This window comes from Patiria miniata, unplaced genomic scaffold (genome assembly GCF_015706575.1).
Source record: "Patiria miniata isolate m_02_andy unplaced genomic scaffold, ASM1570657v1 HiC_scaffold_24, whole genome shotgun sequence".
NCBI classification, from domain to species: Eukaryota; Metazoa; Echinodermata; class Asteroidea; order Valvatida; family Asterinidae; genus Patiria; species Patiria miniata.
Genome location: NW_024037063.1, coordinates 21,103,600 through 21,125,091, shown reverse-complemented (window position 1 = coordinate 21,125,091; position 21,492 = coordinate 21,103,600). Strand labels below are relative to the sequence as shown.

Sequence of the window (21,492 nt, the reverse complement as noted above, 5' to 3'; positions counted from 1 at the left end):
GAGTAGAAATTGGTATTCGCGATTAGCAATTATTTTTATAAGTGCTGACGACTTAAATAAAAAAGGAAACACTTCACAAACCGTAAAGTGGTTACTTTTTCGTAAGTCAGCACATGTAACAAAAATTGCTACTCGCGAATACCTACTTCTACTCAAACTAGGACACCAAACTTGTCTCTTGTCTTAATACGTCCCCCGTAATAAAGGAAAACACCTCCATCAGTTTCCTTGGGATTCCACGAGCATTCTGCATAGTAAGGATATCTCAGTGCTGGAGAATGTTCCACGCTGTTTATTCATAGTGACTTCATTTTTGTTTTCATGGAAATTTAGTCAACTACTCGCGAGTACTCGACTACTTGCGAGTATTTTTTCTGCGAGTACTCGAGTAGGACTATCCACTACTTGCCCAGGCCTACATTATACACATACCTAGTGTGTGACGTAAGCACAGGATCTTTGATAAATACAGGCCTGGTGAAAAACCCAGACACATATGCCTATACAAACTTACTGTTTTCCCAGTCAAAAAAAAAATATTTGAAGTACAATGAAACATGTGTATTCGGTGCAATGCAGTAAAATACAGCATTCCAATGGAGAAAAGAAAATCTGCGCTGGTGTCAGGCAAGGTCAACCACTGGTGCGTGGTGCGGGCATTGAATGTATTGTTCAAAAGTTAACACCATAAAGTATGGTTAAATATAGACGTGGAAATGTAAACGTATGGAAAATTTCATTTTACCTGCCAGTGCGTTATGCTTTCACACACACGCAGAACCATTTTTGCAAGTACTGGCGAGCCGTTGGCAGGAACTGGTGTTTCTGTAGGGAAGAAACGGTGAGATTTCTGTTATCAATTACCATTCAAATCGTTTTCAAATCGGTTCAATTTTTATCAACTGAATTCTTTCTTTGCAAAATGTCTGACCACTCAAATTTGTGACAAACTTTACATATTGAGATCAAGTGAATTTAGAGTGCATGGACTCTTTTGAGCTGAGCGCAGGCTATTTTAAAAGGTAACAAACAACCTTTAAAACATTTAGGAACTCAGAAAATTCACGTAACGGAAAGCACGGTCAATTTAATTTTGCTTTGGTTGTGGCGACAATGCATGTTTCGCGTGACTGTTATTTATTCATTTTTTTCGTCACAGGCTGTACGTATACTTCAGCTGAGTTGAGAGGGTGTTGTGTTTTGAGTGACATGGCTGAACGGGGTGAGTGTGGACCTCCTGGTGACGAACCTCATCAGGACGAACCTCAGGAATGCGCCATTTGCTACACGGAGTACATAGATCCTAGGCTGCTGGAGTGCTCGCATAAATTCTGTCTGAAATGCCTCAGAGAACTCTCAGAGACTCCAACCAAAGAGGACGAGATCATCGTGTGTCCAATGTGCCGGGCCAGGACTGTTATTCCTCAGGGCGGTGTGCAAGCGCTGCCTCAGAGCTCAGAATATCAGATCAAGTGTCAAGCTTGTGATGAGGCGAACCCTGCCGTCTCAAAATGCCTGGACTGTGACTACTATCTGTGCTGTGAATGCCAGGCGGCACATCAACGCTTAGCCCAACTGCGAACACATCGCATCGCGAAATTAGACCGAGGAGGGAAGCTGAAAAGCAAGAACAAGTGCGAGCATCATCCGGATCAGGACCTCTGTTTTTACTGCAACACATGTGAAGACCTCATCTGCAAGGAATGCACATCGACTCGGCACAAGAAATCCGTACACTCTTTCGACGACCTCAGCCTGGCGATGACGAAATGCAAACAGGAAGTCGGCGCGTTGGTCTCTCAAACTGAGAAGAATATTCAGGAGTTTCTCTCTGCGAATCCGTCTCCTGACGATTCCCGGAAGAGATTGGAAACGATGTTAACCAAAACAAGGATCCAAATTTCGCTGAAAGCAGAAAAGGAGATCGCCAAAATAAGACAGAAAGAAGAACAACTCAGGCAAGAGGCTGAAGAGCTGGTCGCCAAAAGAGACAAGGAGTTTGCATTTGCAACCACGGCTCGGAAGGTTCTGAGTAATGTCAGCAAAGTGATGACGTCAACCAGTAGCCATGAGGTCCTTTGGGCTAAGAAGAAACTCCTTCGAGAGTTGAAAGCTCACAAGGAATTGAAAAAAGCTGTCCACAAGCAGTCATTTCTGGGTTTACATGCTAGCGAAGTTGACGGTGAGATTGGGACTCTAGTGCAACAGGAAAAATGGGAGTGCAAGTCTCGGGTTAACGTTGGTCAGGTGAATCATTTCGCAGTGTTTTCAGCAGGCGACGTGGCTACATCAAACACTTCAGAACTGAAGATTATGAATCTGAAAGGAGAGGTCCTGGCTAAAAAGACTACAATTCCCTCGACTGCAGGCGATCCGAACGAAGTACAGAATCCCACGGCCCTTGCAGTTAACAATAGTGACGATGTCGTCGTCTTGGATAGTCCCCTTGTCAAGACCTTCGATAAGGAACTGAAGTTGCTTCATCATTTCACACCAGGCAAAGAGGCAGACATTGACGGCACGCCGACCTGTCTTGCAGTGAGTGATAGCTACATAGCAATCGGCTATAAGGACAAGGAACAGATATCTCTACACAACTCAGACGGATCTCTCATCAGGAAAGTAGCAGCTCCGATGATCGCTGAACACTTGACTACCAACAGCCAGCAACTTATTTACACGAATGAAAGCAAGCGCAGGATGATAGCTATTGACCTCAATGGCAAGCAAAGTTTCAACCTCTGGGGCAAAGATTGGATTCCTCGCGGATTGTGCTGCGATGTAGGTGGGGATATTTACGTCATAGTGGGCGACTATGTGCAACATTACGGACAAACAAATCCCACATTAATTTCATCGTGGAGCCTTGAATTCAGTACCTATCAGGGTTCAGTAGCAACTGACATAACATTCTCGCTCCCTGGTTTAATGCTCGCCGCGTCTGATAAAGGCTTTATTCGTACATTTCACTCAGTATAAATCATAAGAGAGGGAAAATTCGAACGTTGTATTGAGAAGGAACGTTGATGGTATTAATGAAACATTATAGTAATTATGCATGAGTATTTAAATCCAACAAACACTGAAACAAAGGAGACATCTGATAATTTGAATTATTTAAACTAGTCATAAAGTGACTTACCTTTGCTCGCAACCTGAACTTACAATGTTAAGCTAATGTCAAGAATAACAAATGAGAGCGATTTCCTGGAATCTCAAACAAATTTCATAATATCACAACAGCGATTGTTTTGTGGAGTTTACACTTACCACAGACAAAAATGTAAATTCACAGCAGGAAAGCCATTTTCGAAATTCGCAAACAATAACGTTGTGTGTAAAAAGAAATGTTTATTCTTAATCATAAGTGAATGTATTTATTTTTCGTTATGTTACTTTCACTAGGTGAAATGAAAAATATTCCCTTATCTTTCATTATATTATGTTACTTTCATTAGCTGAAATGAAAAAAGTTCCATAAAATGTGTATTGTTCAAAAAAGTTTGTGTATAAAAAAAATACAAATATTTATGCAGTTGGTGTTATATATGTAAAAAGTTACAGATTCAAATGTCAAACTAAAGTCACCGTTGTTATTTACTATGTCGGTCCGGTATTATATTATCACATTTTTTTTCTGATGTATCTATCTCATCGTACATACGATTTATCACATAATTGTTTTTATGTTGTTTTTGTTTTTTTCCCTCGGCTTGACATGTAGAATACATTTTATTTTCCCGCTTGGTATTTGGCATTCCATTAAAATATTTCTGGATTTCATATTTAGCATTTAAATTATATCTCTGATATTGACTTTTATTAATGTTTGTGCTTTTGTATTTTCAGTGTGACCGCAGTTTCGATTGCATTTTAATCTGGAGTTTAATTTAAGACGTTATTTCATGCAGTCCCTGTTAACCGTCGACATGAATAAACATTTAAACCTGCCGAAAGTACAAGTCTATTGTTGAGCAGGGCATTTTCGAATTGGAAAGAATTTCTGATTTGAAAGATCAGTAAGAAAATGAAGGGCGGCATTAGTTTTAACACATGTATCTTATGAATAATATAATTTGTGTTCTTACATTATAATGGTATTTTCTCAGTCTTCCTAATTTCGAAATATCTACTTTGTATATATATATATGTGTATACTCCTTGTAACTGTTAATGCATGTTGAAATCCATAATGGTGCTGGCCAATAGCCAATGGAAATATTTGGTGGATCAATTTGTAATTTTTTCCCCATAGCCTTCAGAGGGAAAGACCCCCCCCCCAAAAAAAAAAAAATAATAATAATAATTATACAAAACAAATCAGTACAGTAAAATACAGTATTCCAATCTAGAGAAAACTGTCTGCGCTGGTCTAACCCAAGGTCAACCATCTTGTACGTGATAGAGGAATTCAATACACATGCATTGTTCCAAAATCAATACACATGAAGTATGGCTAAATATAGACGTGGAAAGCGTATGGAAAATTCCATTCTACCTGCCAGTGCGTTATGCGTTCACACATACCTCAGTGGACTGGCGAGCCGTTGGCAGCAGAGAACTGGTGTTTCTAGGTAAAAACGCTGAGATTTCTGTTATCAATTAGGCCTGCTGTTAAAATCGTTTGTAAAAGTGGTTGAATTTTTAACAAGTGAACTTTGCTCCATGTTTGACCCTTCAAATTTGTGACAGCCTTTACATTATTCAGATGAAACAATTAATTGCACAGTTTTGAGCTAAGCGTTGGCTACTTTGAAAATGCCTCAGACAATACGGCATTTCAGAAGTTGTCAAATATTCACGTAATGGCAATGGTCCATTTTTGGTTGTGGATACAGTATGTTTTGAGTGACTGTCATTCTCTTTCTTCACAGGGTATAATTCAGCTGAGTGTTGTTACTTTAGTGACATGGCTGAACGTGGTGAGTGTGGACCTGCTGCCGACGAACCTCAGGAGAAACCTCAGGAATGCGCCATTTGCTACACGGAGTACATAGATCCGAGGCTGCTGGAGTGCTCGCATAAATTCTGTCTGAAATGCCTCAAAGAACTCTCAGAGACTCCAACCAAAGAGGACGACATCATCGTGTGTCCAATGTGCCGGGCAAGGACTGTTATTCCTCAGGGCGGTGTGCAAGCGCTGCCTCAGAGTTCAGAATATCAGATCAAGTGTCAAGCTTGTGACGAGGCGAACACCGCCGTCTCAAAATGCCTGGACTGTGACTACTATCTGTGCTGTGAATGCAAGGAGGCACATCAACGCTTTGCCCAACTGCGAACACATCGCATCGCGAGCTTAGACCGAGGAGGGAAGCTGAAAAGCCAGAACAAGTGCGAGCATCATCCAGATCAGAACCTCTGTTTTTACTGCAACACGTGTGAGCTTCTCATCTGTAACGAATGCACCACAACTCGGCATAACAGATCGGTACACTCCTACGACGACCTCGGCCTGGCGATGAAAAAATGCAAACAGGAAGTCGACGCGTTAGTTTCTCAAACCGAGAAGAATATTAAGGAGTTTCTTTCTGCGAACCCGTCTCCAGATGATTCTCGGAAGAGACTGAACATGAGGCTAACCAAAACAAGGATCCGAATTTCGCTGAAAGCGGAAAAGGAAATCGCCAAAATAAGACAGAAGGAAGAGCAACTGAGACACGAGGCTGAGGAGCTGGTCGCCAAAACAGACAAGGAGTTTACATTTGCATCAACGGCTCGGCCGGTCCTGAGCAATGTCAGCAAAGTGATGACGTCACCGAGTAGCCCTGAGGTCCTTGGGGCTAAGAAGAAACTCCTTCGCGAGTTGAAAGCTCACAGGGACTTGAAAACAGCTGTCCACAAGCAGTCATTTCTGGGTTTACATGCTAGCGAAGTTGACGGTGAGATTGGGACTCTAGTGCAACAGGAAAAATGGGAGTGCAAGTCTCGGGTTAACGTTGGTCAGGTGAATCATTTCGCAGTGTTTTCAGCAGGCGACGTGGCTACATCAAACACTTCAGAACTGAAGATTATGAATCTGAAAGGAGAGGTCCTGGCTAAAAAGACTACAATTCCCTCGACTGCAGGCGATCCGAACGAAGTACAGAATCCCACGGCCCTTGCAGTTAACAATAGTGACGATCTCGTCGTGTTGGATAGTCCCCTTGTCAATACCTTCAATAAAAAATTGAAGTTGCTTCATCATTTCACACCAGGCAGTGAGGCAGACATTGACGGCACGCCGACCTGTCTTGCAGTGAGTGATAGCTACATAGCAGTCGGCTATCAGGACAAGGAACAGATATCTCTACACAACTCAGACGGATCCCTCATCAGGAAAGTAGCAGCTCCGATGATCGCTGAACACTTGACCACCAACAGCCAGCAACTTATTTACATTGATGAAAACAAGTGCAACATGTTAGCTATTTACTTGACAGGCGTGAAATGTTTCAACGTTTCGGCCCAACATCCTCGTGCATTGTGCTGTGATGCAAGTGGGGATATTTACGTCCTGGCGGCAGGTTATGTACAGCATTTTAGAAAAACAATTGGCGAAATAATTTCGTGTTGGAGTTTTAGACCATACTATTGTAATGACATTACATTTTCGTCCGATGGTACATTGCTCGTGGCAGCCGACACCCGACTTTTTACATTACATACGGTGTAAGTCATGTAAAGAGAATTTATTAGGATCCGAACAATTATAGTTCTATCTTTCACATAATTGACCGAGTAAACATTGATTTCAACATTGCATTTAACAAGTGTAAAGTCATGATGTAATAAATGGACAGTAATTATGCGTAAGTATTCTAATCAAACACACAAAACAACACCAGCTAATACGTATTGAATACTTAAACTATAGAGTGAAACAAATTAACTATGGGCAACTAGGAATTACTTTGTTAAACAATTGTCAAATGTTATAAATGAGAGTAATTCCTGGTATCTCGAACTGCTTTCGAAATTCCTCATAAGGGTTTCTTGCTTAAAAGGATCCATTTTCATCTATCTAGTACACAAACAAATTTGTAAATTCGCAGCAGGAAATTTAAAGCCACTTTAAGTGTTCACAAAGTTTACTTTAAATGACACTTGGTATGTACAAAACAGTGTATTATCAAACATGACTGAACTTTTAAGTTTTGTTACGTTATTTTCATTAGGTGAAATTAATGTTTGTTTTCTCTTTCATGTTTAAATATTGTACCCAAAAATGTTTTGCGTATAAAAAAAATACAAACATTTATACAGTTGGTGTAATACGAATTCACAAGTTCAAATGTTCAACAAAAGTCATCGCGATTTGCAACGTCGGTCTGGTATTACCACTGCCACGTTTTTTGTCTTCTGATGTTCATGTAGATCTATCTCAGTGTACGCGGTACGTAGTTAATTTTAGAATGAAAAAAAATCATGGCTTGAAATGTACAAAGTACTTTTTTTTATTTCCCTGCTTGGTAAATTGGCAGTTGCGTTATAAGATTTCCCAATTTTTATATTTGCCATTTAAATTATGTTTCTGATAATAACTTGATTAATTTGGGGCTTTTGTGTTTTTAATCTGACAACATCAGTTCAGATTGCATTTCAATATTGAGTTTATTTTAAAACTTAATTTTATACATTGCCTGTAACCGTTAACATGATTAATACATTTACACCCTGGTCATACAATAACTTATACAAAGACTTGTAACCAATGCTTGATGTTACTGGTGGGGCTGGGCAATTGCCAATAGAATTAAAGAATGACTTATGTTGTAGATAATATTCACTGAAAAAACCAAGGACGATGGTAGTTCTGATATCTTATCAATATAATTTTCTTTCTTTCATTTATTTTGATATTTTCTTCCGAAGTTTGAAATATCTACTTTTTGTTACTCCCTATAACCGTTAACATGAATAACATAATACTCTCAATATGTTGAAATCCATTGTTGATCTGGCCGATTGCCAAATGAAATAATTAGCGAGTCTATGTGTAAATACAATTTATTGAAAGTAACGACAAAACTAATTCTGATATCTTATGTACAATATAACGTTCTTGTTTTTTTCTCTCGCTTATATCGGCGTGTTCTCCTGAAGTTAGTAACATCTACTTTTCCCCGATTAAGTATATTAAATCTGAAAACACAATTACAACATATAAAGCTACTTTTTCCTTGTGAAAAAAAACCAATCACATAAAAAGCTAATACTGGTTTGTGGTCTTTCATCAATAGTCCACTATTATTTAAATTTGACCCAAACCCCAAATCTCGTGTTCAAGTTTACGACTTGTATTTAACTGGAGAATGCAATTGCAAAACGAAAGTAAACAATCTAGGACAATGACGGGTGAGCAGTGCATTGATGCAATCAATAAAATGGAAAAAAGCTGTCTGTCTGCAACAACAAAAGCGTGGAGTATCCTTTGTTACTTGGATGTGTCACGGCTTGCGGTTAGCCTTTGCGAAGGCGAACGTAGCTGAACCTTCGTTTGAATAATAATTGAAAAAGTATGAGTAATAACTAATATTAGGCCTGCCGCCCCATTACATTGTAGCTGGTGTGTACGATACTCCAGATAATTAGAACAGGAAAATATGCCAGGGACTGCTTGATGTTTTCATAATATTATGGGGAAAATTGTGCTTGCAGGGATTTTGGATTTACCGGACTTGTTTTTCAAGAAGATTTTGGTCTGGTTTTTACAGCCAGGATTAATCCACACAATGGGTGCATGGAGTTACAGTTGCCTGTTCGTTCTCTCTGTACTGTGTTTACTTGATGGCCAAGTGGCCAGCATAGCACCAGAGGTGTGTGCTTGGATCGTAACACCAGAAGCTGATCGGAAGGCGGGTGGAGAGTTGGAGATGCGGTGCCTGGCTACCGATCTGGAGTCCAACCACCTCGTGGAGTGGAGCGACAGGCCACCAGACCAAGTCACCTACGACCACCATCTGCTGACAAGCAGTGACGAGATCGGTCGGTACCACTTCCACACTGAACAAACCGGTACCACGTTGACCAAGTATTTCATCATCCATGATCTACGTGCGGAGGACACGGGCGAGTATTTCTGCAACATCTGCGAAGTCACCGACGGACTGAAACTCCTCCTGAGCACGTCCAGCGTGGCGGTCTCGGTGCTGTACTTCCCCAGCGCGCCGTTCCCCGTCTGCTCCCCCGCCGGACCCATCACGGTCGACCCCGGCACAGAGCTCAATCTGCGCTGTTCGTCAGACAGCGGTAACTCGGCGGTTACGATGGAGGTGACGCAGACACCCACACGGTGCGCTCGGTATTCCTGGACTTCCTGCAGTATCAACGACACGGTATCGGCGGCTGCGCTGACTCTGACGGTGGGTCTTGCCGATGATGGGACGGCTTTTGAGTGCAATATCTCGTCCGTGTATTTCCCCGGTGGGAGACGCTCGTGTACCATCGGACCGATCCGGGTCACGGGCGCACCTGGAGCAGCCACCGAGTACACCCCAGCAGGACTCCCAGAGGTGACCAGCTCATCTCCTGCATCTGGATCTTTCACTGAACCTACAACTCCGGTCATAGATCAATCTAAACCAGACGACGATGTAGATGATAAAGAAGATGATGATGCTGCTGCTACTGCTGCTAAAGATGATGACGATAATGAAGATGATGAAGATAATGGGCCTGCACAGGATGACTCCGATACTGAAAAGCCTAAGACGTGCCCTCACCCTAAGACACAGCCGTCTCATGTTCCGTGGATGGCCGCCTTCCTTGTCACACTCCTTCTCCTCGTAGTCTCCATTGTCTTAAATGTCCTCCTTCTCCTTCGCAACTGGATACCAAAACGGATGAACAATAACAAACTGGTGGCCAGGAGACATCAGCCGCCAGAGCCCGAGCCCGAAATGGAGCTTCAGGACATAGAAACAAACGTCCAACAACAGCCAAAACAACCAGAAGAGAATTCATATGAAGAAACGGAAAACTAAAAACTATGAGTCCACTCATTTCCACAAATGTAATAACAGTTCCGTCACTAACTTGTGGGATATACGAAAACTGCAATTCTAAAGGAATATATGTTTTATTAGAAATGTCCGGTCTTTTCAAGACAGTGAAAAAAATCCCGTTATTTAAAAAAATGGGAGAGGGCGTCTACAGGCTGAGTAAAAAAAACACGGGAAACCCAAATGGCGCCCCTAATTTTTAAAAAGAAGTTCTGCATGTAGCGCTTTCCAGATCTAGGATATGAAAGCCTAGGCCTAAATGATCAGCTTTATTTTAGGTAAAGAAGCATTCGAATCACTCATGTAAGCTACTTTTCCGGTTATGGAATTTTGAACACAAACACAGTTTTATAACTCTGTCCAAGGATCACTTTTAAAGTACGTGATATTTCAGTAAAAATTAAACCATGTTGTGTCATTGAAACGATATCAGAACAATGCCATAGGTCTCCAGGGTAGCCAAGTAGAAGGCAAGGCAAGACTATAAACTCTCGACATTATAGAGCATTTTTTTGAAACTGGAAGCAGAATATTTTCAAAATGAAAAGTGCCAGTTATCATGATAATGAGAGTGTTCTGATGCTTTTTTTGGTGAATTGTTTTCGTTTTACTAAAATATCACTTACCTTTATTGTGATCAGTGGACAACATTATAAACCTATGTTCTTGTTTAAAACTCCTTAAAATTGGAAAAGTACATGAGCAATATGTATGATTCTTTTACTACAATACAGATTATGAATTGGGCTGTCACATTATAGATCTGGAACACGCTACATGAAAAATAACGGGTTGCCATTTGGGTTTAAACCCACCCTGTATTTCTCTAAACTTTGGCAGAGATGTATAGTGAAATGATCATCAACGCTACGGCTATCACAAGTGGTTTAACAAACTTTAATTCGATCGGAAATTAAATTTGGACCATTTTCATTCAAAATCGAATTTCTCTTATAGTTACTTTTGCAAGTACAATAATGCATCAATCTGTTTAGATGAGTGATATGTTTACATTGGTGCGTGTGTCAGGCGCGGATCCGGGGGTGTGGGGTTGGGGGACACCCCACCCCCTCCCCGCTGTGACCACCAAAACAAAAAAAGATAGGTAAAAATGTCCGCCTGTGCACAAAATTCGGACAGAGCCAGCTGCGTTACAGGGGTATTTGTACACTATTCTGTGCTAGTGTTAATGATGGTCGGATTTGAACAGCGCCCCCATTGAAAGTATGGTACGATCCGCCACTGGATCCGCCCCTGTGTATATAGGTTTAGTAGTTGCAAATAATAATTGAAGTACAAACATAATACTCAGATTATATTTAGGACAGAAAATAACCTGTGAAAAAAACTGCCGAAATAACTATGTAGTTAATAATCGGAATTGTCATCAGTTGAGTTGTATTTTTCAAAAAGCGTGGTTTTTTCGCGAATGTGTTTCGTAAATGAAATAAGTCGATTCTCGTTTTTTATTACAGATTTTTTTCAAATAACTTGTAATTAAATGAATATTATTGTTGGTGGTTAATACCAGCCTTGTCCTGTAAATAAATATAATTAAATGGGTATTTGTACATTTTCTTGTAATCAAAAGGAGATTTCTGGTGTGTGTGAGTTTGTTTCTGCATTCAATGGAGGACGTTGAACAATAGAGGCCAATAGGGTCCCCATTCCCGAGAGGTTCCCAATTTGGATTCGTGTACAAAAATATGGGAGGTCTTCCTAAAAAAGTTGAAGTACAAACAAAAGAGGGACTGTCACAATAGGGGGTGCCCGATTGCAGACAAATACACACGTGCGTGGGTGGGTGTGCGTTTGCTTACAGGAAGAAATATTTAACTTACATTTATGATCAATAAATACAAAGAAAGTTGAACTGAATATAGCAAATAGCAATCGTTATATCAGAATGAAAACAGAGATACCGGCACACTAAGTTTGTGTTCGATATTATCATGGAAGTAGAATTGAACACCTTTTACCAAATTATTATGCAATTGAGGGCGCAATTTTCCTTATAGTGTGTGAAGGTCCTTGAAACCACCTAAACTCAAAAGCAGGGTAGATAAAGAATATTACACTACTTTCTGAAATCCAATGACTTCTAGTCGAAGAAAAGTAATTGCAGTAAAGTGTGCTACCCAAGGACACTCATGAAAGGTAAGGCCGTCTGCAGGTTCCAAGCATAAAACGTAATGGGCTGTGTGCCACTGTATACTGCGTACACCGTTTTCCGAGTAGGTCTACATCGGCCGAAATTCGATTATCGTTTTTTCCAAAAGACGTACTAGTTGTGGGCAACATTTCCTGCCCGACAAATCAAGATGGACGCCAGGCTCTTTGTATGCTCGATGCTAGTGGGCTTCTTGTGTTTGAACGCTTTGGTGATGGTTGCCGTGGCCCAGACGGTGAGTGCGTGGATCGTGGAGCCGCGTAGCAACGGTGCTATCAAGGAAGGTGATGTGGTGCATATGACGTGTGTCGCACGCTATCTGTATAAATACCACACATTGGAATGGGTGACCGGCAGCCCGCCCTACCACACCCTGAGGTGGGGCCGAGCCAGCATCACCACCGACCCACGGTTCGTCTTTGAGACCACCGAAAGACCGACATCCCGGCTCTTGGTAATCCAGGATTTCACCATCACTAATGTTAAGAGGGAAGACTCTGGTGAATACGTCTGCAATGTCAAGAACATCAATACCGACCCAGGTGATAACATAGAGGCCTCCGCTAGCATCAATCTCTCAGTCTTGTATTTTCCAAGTCAGAATTTCCCAATTTGCTTCCCTGACGGACCCATCACACTTACCCCTGGACCGGAGCTGACCATGCGCTGTACGTCTGAGGCAGGAAATCCACAAATCGCTATGGACATTTCACAGGAATGCCCATCTAGTGACTATGCGTGGACAACATCCAACATGAACGGAACCATTTCGATGTCGCTGGATTTAGCGGGTAACAGTTCGAACAACGGAATCGCATTCGTGTGCTCGATTTCATCACTTGCCTTTCCAGATCTGAGGCGCTCTTGTACCATAGGGCATATTAGTGTCGAAGCTGTGACAGAACCGGTGACAGAACCCACAACAGACCCGATGACAGAAACCACCACAGAATCCACCTCAGAACTCACCAGAGAAGTAACAACTCCAGCAGTATATGACACAGTCACCTCCTTAACACCTGCACCTTTTGTGACATATTCGGACACAGAAAGCACGGAAACATCACCGTATGCTACCGAAGCAAAGCATGGGTCCACACTGGATTCCACACACGCCGAAGCAACAGGAAAAACCGCGGTAAAGGTGACAAACGAACCCACAGCCGAACCTGAAGCAACACCATCTACCATGTTTCGAACAGTCCACGATGAACATACCGGTGTGATCACTACGATGACCTCTGAACCGACTTACAGTCTTCTGACCTTTGCTTCGGATGACCCTTCACCCCTGACCCCGTGGATACCAGCCTTCGTAGCCGCGACCAGTGCACTCCTAGTATCCATCATGACCATCGTCATTCTTGTCCTTTGCCTCATCAAACTGATGAAACGACTAAAAGCCTCTAACGATAGTGAATCTCAGAACCCAATAATCGAACCGTACATGGAGCTACAGCCAACAGACATCAAGGCATGAAGAAAACAAAGAACACATTACAATACACAATGTTATGTGCTTCTGTTCATGATTGAGGCTTGGAAAGACGACACTTATTCAGACAGTATTCTGACTAACAACTGTGTATTCTGAACTCCTCCAACTTCATGTCTGGTTAACATAGCAACACATTATAGAGGGCGCTAAACAGTTTTAGTGGTGTTTCAGAGTGAACTCATATCCCAGACACACAACAGGTCAGATTTGACTTCGAATAAAAGTCATATTTGACCTGCTACTTTTCCGGGTCAAAAGTATCACGTCAAATATGACCCGGATTCCTAGACTTTATCCTTTGCACGATGCGCCCTCATTGAGGGCAGTTTTTGTCATTTATAATTCTGAGTGACAGTTGAATTAGTCTATTCATGTTTATCAAAAAGGAACAGAGACCTGCCCTCAGTTGTGACGTCAGATGCAAAGGTCTACAGAGTAGGTTTGATAATAAGCCAGATCGATATTCCAAATGATAGGCCTATTATTAATACATGGCAGAACTGAATACACATGTATCTTAATTCAATCATTATTTTTGCCTATTTTTTTACATAAATAATTCACAACTGAACTGAACAACGTCCAATGAAATAGTCTCGTACTCGATTATCTCACGTTTGTAACTCAATAACATGATTCATATTTCCTGTGCACTATTACTAGCTTATTATGCTCACTTATGTCACATCACTCGTAACATTTTAAATAATACAGACGTACTATGGGATAATATGATGTAAAGTGATAAAGATTTGCTCTAAAGCCTAATACATGCATTCATAATAATAATAATAATTATTTAAGAACGGCATTTAAGAACGCTCTTATTAGTAATCTAAATCACAGCGCTTACAGTATTATTATTATTACCCCTGATCATTGGGCCAATTAAACTTTCCAAATACCATCTCAGCTCCCTGGGGAGCTTTCATGACATATGGCTCATTTGTTTGGTCGGTCCATCCACAAAACAACAACCCGACTCTAATCTCGAGAAGTACGGCTGTGTCGGTCGGAGGATCTCTCGGCGTTCCGCGGCGCTGTGATTGGACGACAGCAGAGAATTCGAAGAAAGACCGCCTTGAACAGAGGGTTGCCGACGGCGTAGCAGAACGGATTCACGGTGCTACTGAAGTGAGACATCCAACCCAGATACTGGAAATAAGAAAACCAAAGAAACAACAACGGTTGGGATTATTGGACGCTACTCTCTATTGAAAAAAACATCTTGGTCAGATTGGCCCAGAATTCGTGTTCTATTTGGCTTAATCCTTCACTGGGACAAAAATGAAATATTTCTGGGTCAAAGGTGGCATTTTCCGTGTAAGGTGCCCTGCAAACATTTTTGAAAAGAAAGGTGTTAGTTTGACCAGGAAAAAAGTGTATTTTTGACCCGGAAAAAGCCAAGCCAATTAGAAGCTCGTTCAAGCTGACTTGGATGTTTTTAGAGAATACAATTAGGTACTTGAGCATTTAAAGGGTCCAATTTGCAGTGCCACTGAAAGATACAGGAAAGATAAGCGACATATGGCTCTTTTTCATGTCAAATCTAAAGAAAAAGGTGTGCTCGGCCTACACTTTAAAAAGTACAAGAACACAGGCGATTCCCAATACAGTGCGCCACCAGCAGTATTCCACGGAGAGTCAATTGTTTCAACTTTACGGTCGACAAAACAAGGCCGACTTGCCGCAATTTGAACGAATGTCAGTAGACAACTTGAGGAAAAATGTTGATAGATCGGGCACAGAATTTTGCCGCATAACAAAAAAACCACCATCTTGTTAAAAATAATCTAAAAGAGAAAAAGATATTCGAATCATTCGCTTACGAAATACTGCCAGACAAACTGACAATTTTCAGTCTCCCGTACTGGTGATTTTGTCCAACGTCTCCCACAATGCACTGCACAAAAATAAACTCTCCCTTGCAACTTCTTGGTGGCGCACTGTATTAGTTCTATGCGGCATGATACTGGGTCAAACGGAAACCGTTTGGGTCAAAATGACACTTTTCTGGACAAAATCACATCTTGCAAAACGTTTCTTGGTTAAAATGACCTTAAAAATAATCCAGAGAAGTATCGCTTTAACCTGGAACAGTGTCATAGTTACCCTGAGACGTATCCGAATCAAATAGGACCAAGGACTCTTGTATGACACTTGTGTGTACACTTTTTCGATTTCAATCAGAAAACAATGAGTCCGAGCAAGTAAAAGTTGTCAGTTTATTATTTAAATATGAAATAAGCATTAGGTGGGGGCAATAGAGTAAAATTTTCCCTCATCTTTGAAATTTGATTCACAAAAAATGTACTAAAGAACTGTCTGTTGTTGTAATTTTACTTATGAAACTCACGTGGGTATATATTGTCCAAATTAGAAGCAATGTTGGAAAAACGAAATTCGAAAGTATATGAATTGTTAGAAAAATTACACTTACATTGAAGACTGTGTTATACCGCAGTGGTAGGCCAAGCGGATCGATAGCTGCCCACAGAGCAAAGACGGACCAGGGTAAGGCGGATACAACCATGGTCGTGAGGATGTAGGTGAGTGTGCGAGTAGCGCGTAGGCTAGCCAGGCGACTCTCGCGTCTAGACGCCCGCCCTGCAAAACGCGCCGGGGCACCGGTGCTGCCACGGCGGGGAGGACCGGCCGAGAGCGTTTTTTCTGTCAGAACCGGCCCGGGGAGACTAGGCTGATCACTGGCGCGATGAACGTCCTCCTCGGTCTCTTCGTAGGCTGGGTTAGCAAGTCCTTGCGATAGTCCGGCAGAGATGCTGTGCACACGACCCTCGGAGTTGGTCTGCTCTGCCGGATGCTTCGTCCCTGCAGCTCGTTCACTAAGCTCGGTATCCAGGCGATAGCTCCTCGACCGAGGATCCCCGGACTTTGTCTCCGATGCTACTCCCTTTGACTTTTTTTCAGAGACCGTCTTTTTGCCGGTGACTCGATTTTTATCGATACCTTTGCGGATGACGGCGCAATATACGAAAGCGTACAAGATGACGGTCGATATCATAGGTACCCAGGATAGAACCAATATGGTGAATATGAGCAAGGCGGGATAGAACGCGTATGGACCGTAACACTGGGGAGGTTGCACCCGTGAAATCACTCCGGAGTACGGTAGAATTATGATGATTGTAGTCCATAGAAAGACTGGTACAATGTAAGCCAGGAATATCAGCATACACGCGTGGCGCAGCGTTTTCTCTGATAAATGTTTCAGCGGCATGTTGGTCGCTCGGAATCGATCGTAGCAGATCGTCAGGGTCATCAGGAAAGTCGCATGCAGGAAGATGTGATCGACGCACGTGGAGCAAGCGCAAAAAGCCTCGCTGAAGGGCCAGTCTTTGGAAAACTCCCTGTAGACGCCTCGGATCGGTATGAACCCGCCACTGACCAAGTCTGCAATGGCTAAATTCACGATGTAATAGTTGGTATACGTACGGAGCTTCTTCGTCGTGGCGTACGCGTAAAGGACTAAAACATTAGCCAGAATTGTGGCGAGTACGACAACTGAGCGTAAACTAACCATAACGAAAAACATTGCGGGTTTTCCGGATACCTCTGAGAGAGAGGTCGGCTCAGTGGTATAATATGGATCGGACCAGAAGCCGTTCGTGTATAAGCTTTCATTGATTTCATTTGGTATTGTGGAATCAAATCCATCACTGGATTGTAATAATGTACTGATTGATTGCAAGCTGCTAGCATTGGACCAAAAGGATTTATTGTCCTGATGGGAGGCATTGATGGAGTCCGTTTGTTCGGTGAGCAGCCAGCTTGTAGTGGTCTCCATCATACCGAATTATCTGCCCTCGGATCGTCAAAAACTAATATCGATGCCTGATAGTCGCGTCAATCGCACGGAGTGTAGACAATCACGCGTACGACACAGTGAGGATGCTCCGGAATGACAAGGTGATACAGTGAAGTTTATGGGGACACTACGGGCCCCTTTATGAAAATGATGAGTTATGTGTGCCTTTTCTGAGTCAAAGCTGTTTAGAGTCAACGTTGCATTGGAATTAGTTCTCAAGAGCAACGTAGTCCAGAGCTTTGCCCACTTCGTAGTGGCAGTACAAGTTACGTTATTACATGTATCTGTGATGAGGAAGGGCATGCGACACCGACCAACGTTTATGTCTGCCTATAAGGTACGTAGGAGGAAAGCTTGAGAATTGGCGACTGAGTGTACAAATGTTTTTCCCGTGGGAAAACCGGATAAACCTCTCCTCCTAGTTGAAAAGCAGTTCTCTTATTTTCTCGCAAAGACGGTAGTGTTCTTCGACGCAAAGTGCGGTCCGTCCGAACGTTTTGAACACGACTAGCATGCAGTGCGCTCTTATGCATAGATTCGCATCAGCGAAAAGCCTGCCCGTACTGACCGATTCATCTATACCGAAGTGTATTTTATAGAGTGACTTTTTTGTAGCTGCTATCAAATTTGAAGTGACAGTCGCAATTGCGCATGAAACGAGAAAAATTGGGGGAGACAGGCCACTTTAGGTCTTTGTCTTTATCATGTGTATTTAATAGTGATTCTCAATGGTGCTCTGGGAATATTCCACTCAGCCTGTTTTTAAACAAAACAAGCTTGAGTTGAATGACTGCTGATTAAATTGTGGTTTTCTCCAGGAAATCTAATAAAATGGGTGAATGGCCTGAGAGCGTTACGTTGCATAAAACGTTAATGGATGAATTTCGACAAAATTACCAATTACCTCCACATTCATTAGATTTGGTTGTCATTTTTGTCGTGTTCGCTACCTATTATAAACACCACGTGATTTGATTTGATTAAACAGCAGACTTGTTAAGTACCACAGGTAGATAATGTATCAGGCTCACAATGTGATTTCGGTTGTGTAATAATATGAACCTAGCAACCAGCTGTGTAAAAAAACTATGAACAAGTTGTGTAATATTTTACACAAGTTGTATAAACAACAGTTTACACAACAAGCTGCTAGGTTCATATAGTACACAACCGTCTGATTTTTACACAACCAAAATAACAGTGTACACAAATAAAGTGCTGGGTAGGGAAACCATGCTCTGTGTCAATAATCGTGTAACTATAATCTGAGATGGCTTCCGATTTGGGTTGTGGATTTCTGCAGGAACAAGAGGACAAGCCTGTTACCCTCTGAGCAACCGAGTATCGTATGGGGAAACTGGACTGTCGAAAGGGTATGGATATCTGATTTAAGGTGGTCATTTTGGCAACTAGTTTGTACATGCCAAAAGGCCTTTTCACACTGGACAAATCTCGGGGTTGATACGGGGTTGACGCAGGGTTGAAAACATGCCGCGTTTCACACTTGGAAATGTTCAACCCTGAGCTAGCCCCGCTTCAACCCCAGGATTGATTACGCCCCAGGTTGAACTCAACCCTGCTCCAGACCAAGGTTGAGATTTTCAAGCCGGATTGAAAATCTCACCCCGGGGTTCAAAACGGTAGTAACTGGGCGAATTAAGCTTGGTTTGCACTAAACAAGTGCGAAATGACGCGGGGTTGAATGCGGGGTTGAACAATCCAAAACTCAATCCCAGACAGCACTGGGCTCGCCCAGGGTTAAGTTCAACCCTGGGTTGAGAGGCTCTAGTGTGAAAAGGCCTTAATAATGCAAGTTTTACTGTAAGTTGTTGCTTTTAAGGTACACAGAAAGGTTCTTACGTTGTTCCAAAAGATCTATTTCTTACTTTAAGTTTCTTACTATATTTTAAATCGGGTGACAAACTGTAACGCGAGTTGTTGTAACGCGAGTCACCGAAATATATCCCTCTAGAGATTTGGTGACTGATCACTTTTAATAATTGTGGGTTGGTGGCGTACGACTCGCATATTAGGAACTAAAACGATGTTTCCACCAGGGCAAAGTATGAGGAAACTTTCAAATGCAGAATGTTTAATTATGTGTCCATGTCCATTTGAAAAACGTATTGCCAAATCAACAGATGTTTAATTTGTTGGCCTCTTATAGTTTTGTGGGCTTCATTTCAGGGATTTGCAGTGAGGAAAATCAAGCCTCCATATTTTAACTTAATAAAATAACAGGGCGGGGCTGACCCACGACCCACCTCAATGTAACGTGAGCTACTGTGTTGTTGTCCACATGTCCATTCATTTCACAAAATAACATTTTTTTAAAATTGCATTCCAAAGAAAAACAATCACCAATGTTAGTGTAAACTGAAATATTTCACAACACCTCACATTTGTGTCCAAAAGCAACTCGCAAAAAAACCCTTGTTATAACAGACAACTATCTGAATTAGTAAGTATAAAACGCTGGTTAAATCTTAAGTCTTCATCCGAAAGTTTTCTCCATATGAATCTTTCGGATATTGCCAAAGCATATGATTTCGCTCTTCTGATTCTACTTACACACTCTTACATTTCTTAAGCATTATAATGACTGGATAATTATGAGGACATAGTAACGATCCAAAATGGCTACTGTTATATCCAAAATATTGAGTGCATTTACCTTGTCTCCAGATATCATCAAGTAGTCTTGCTAAACGTCAGTATTGATGAGCTTCAAATTCACCAAGTCGCCTATGGAAAATCATGTGAACAATGATAACATTATCATAATAGTTCAATGAAATCCCCCCCCCCCAAAAAAATCGTGCAATATTTATGTCAATGTCCCAATGTTTTCTGTCCATTTATTTCCTTTCCAATAATTTTGGGCATTTCCTTGAACTCCCCCCCCCCCGCCATCCGCGCCTGAGCGTTTACGTCCTCTCCAGGGGCGGATCCAGGAATTTTAGCAGGGGGGGGGGGGGGTTCATCAGCAAATAAATCTTAAAACGTACACAGGTTTTTTTCTCCGGACACTTGGCCTCCGTAAAATCAAGATTACAGAATGGTGTGCCGTATTTTGAACAGGCAAACATTATACCAGTATAAACTTTTTTGGGGTGTCACAGCAGGGGTGGGTTTTCGACTAATTTTTTGGGAATTTGTATGGAAAAAAACAAAAGAAAAAATTGGACACAGCTAGGGGGGGGGGGGGGTTGACACCCCCCTCCCCTCTGGATCCGCGCCTGCTCTCCGCTAGTGTAAAGGTGATGTGACTGACGTGTGACTGACCTCGACCAGAGAAAGAGCATTAAAACGAGTTTTTTTTGTCGACTGATCAAGCACAACTTGCAGACATTCAGAATCCATTGCGGGTTTTGTAAGATAGACAAATCAAAGTGCGTGATCACTGTACACTCGCGTGGCATCCGAAGGAGGAGAAACGTGATCAGTATTCGCTTCCGTGGAGTGATACACAGATCCTACACACACGGATGAACGAGCTCTAGTACAAAATGCATTGAACGGACTTACCTTAATTGGTTATAGACGCGTGGTAACAGGCACTAATACCCATTGGCATGTTAATCGCGAGTTTTCCAGGTGTGCCATTTTGTCGGGTTTTTTTTGCACGACATCTAAGACGGAAATATTCATAACACTGTAAGCAAAACCACTCCTCATGTTAGATTTACTTGTTCCACAATTGTTTGAAAATAAATACTTCAGGATATAACAGATGGTATTGTGAAGTTTTTGTCGCCATAAATGATGTATTTACCCAGGAAATAAACGTCAATGTGACACTTTTTTCCGAGGAGGACACCATTGACACAAATTGTGTTATTATTTAGGCTTTCATTAAAAGCTTGGAGAGATTTGGTCCCGAACCAAAAAAAAACAAATGCGACATTTCATAGTTCATTTTAAAGTTAACGACATTGTGTTCACTTATCAGAATTCACAAGACCAAAAACGTAGGATCATGAATATTCAAAAAGTTAATTAGCTGGTTTGACAGACT

General features: G+C 41.8%; 4 protein-coding genes across 4 annotated transcripts; 3 read left to right on the top strand and 1 right to left on the bottom strand.

Annotated features, from left to right (window-relative positions):
• Nucleotides 1–1,166: 1,166 nt before the first annotated feature.
• Nucleotides 1,167–7,158, top strand: LOC119732361. Its single transcript, XM_038205818.1, has 3 exons — nucleotides 1,167–2,959; nucleotides 4,875–6,399; nucleotides 7,155–7,158. The coding sequence occupies exons 1-3, from the start codon at nucleotides 1,210–1,212 to the stop codon at nucleotides 7,156–7,158; spliced, it is 3,279 nt and encodes a 1,092-aa protein (XP_038061746.1). The 5' UTR covers nucleotides 1,167–1,209.
• Nucleotides 7,159–8,495: 1,337 nt separating this feature from the next.
• LOC119732596 lies at nucleotides 8,496–10,119 on the top strand. The gene has a single exon (XM_038206171.1). It carries the CDS (start codon nucleotides 8,616–8,618, stop codon nucleotides 9,960–9,962), a length of 1,347 nt encoding a protein of 448 aa, XP_038062099.1. The 5' UTR covers nucleotides 8,496–8,615; the 3' UTR covers nucleotides 9,963–10,119.
• Nucleotides 10,120–12,043: 1,924 nt separating this feature from the next.
• LOC119732582 lies at nucleotides 12,044–14,451 on the top strand. Its single transcript, XM_038206151.1, has one exon. It carries the CDS (start codon nucleotides 12,302–12,304, stop codon nucleotides 13,628–13,630), a length of 1,329 nt encoding a protein of 442 aa, XP_038062079.1. The 5' UTR covers nucleotides 12,044–12,301; the 3' UTR covers nucleotides 13,631–14,451.
• A 181-nt stretch (nucleotides 14,452–14,632) lies between these two features.
• LOC119732360 (muscarinic acetylcholine receptor gar-3-like) lies at nucleotides 14,633–17,453 on the bottom strand. Its single transcript, XM_038205817.1, has 2 exons — nucleotides 16,089–17,453; nucleotides 14,633–14,803 (listed from the first exon to the last, which is right to left on the bottom strand). Exons 1-2 carry the CDS (start codon nucleotides 17,451–17,453, stop codon nucleotides 14,633–14,635), a joined length of 1,536 nt encoding a protein of 511 aa, XP_038061745.1.
• Between the last annotated feature and the right edge of the window lie 4,039 nt (nucleotides 17,454–21,492).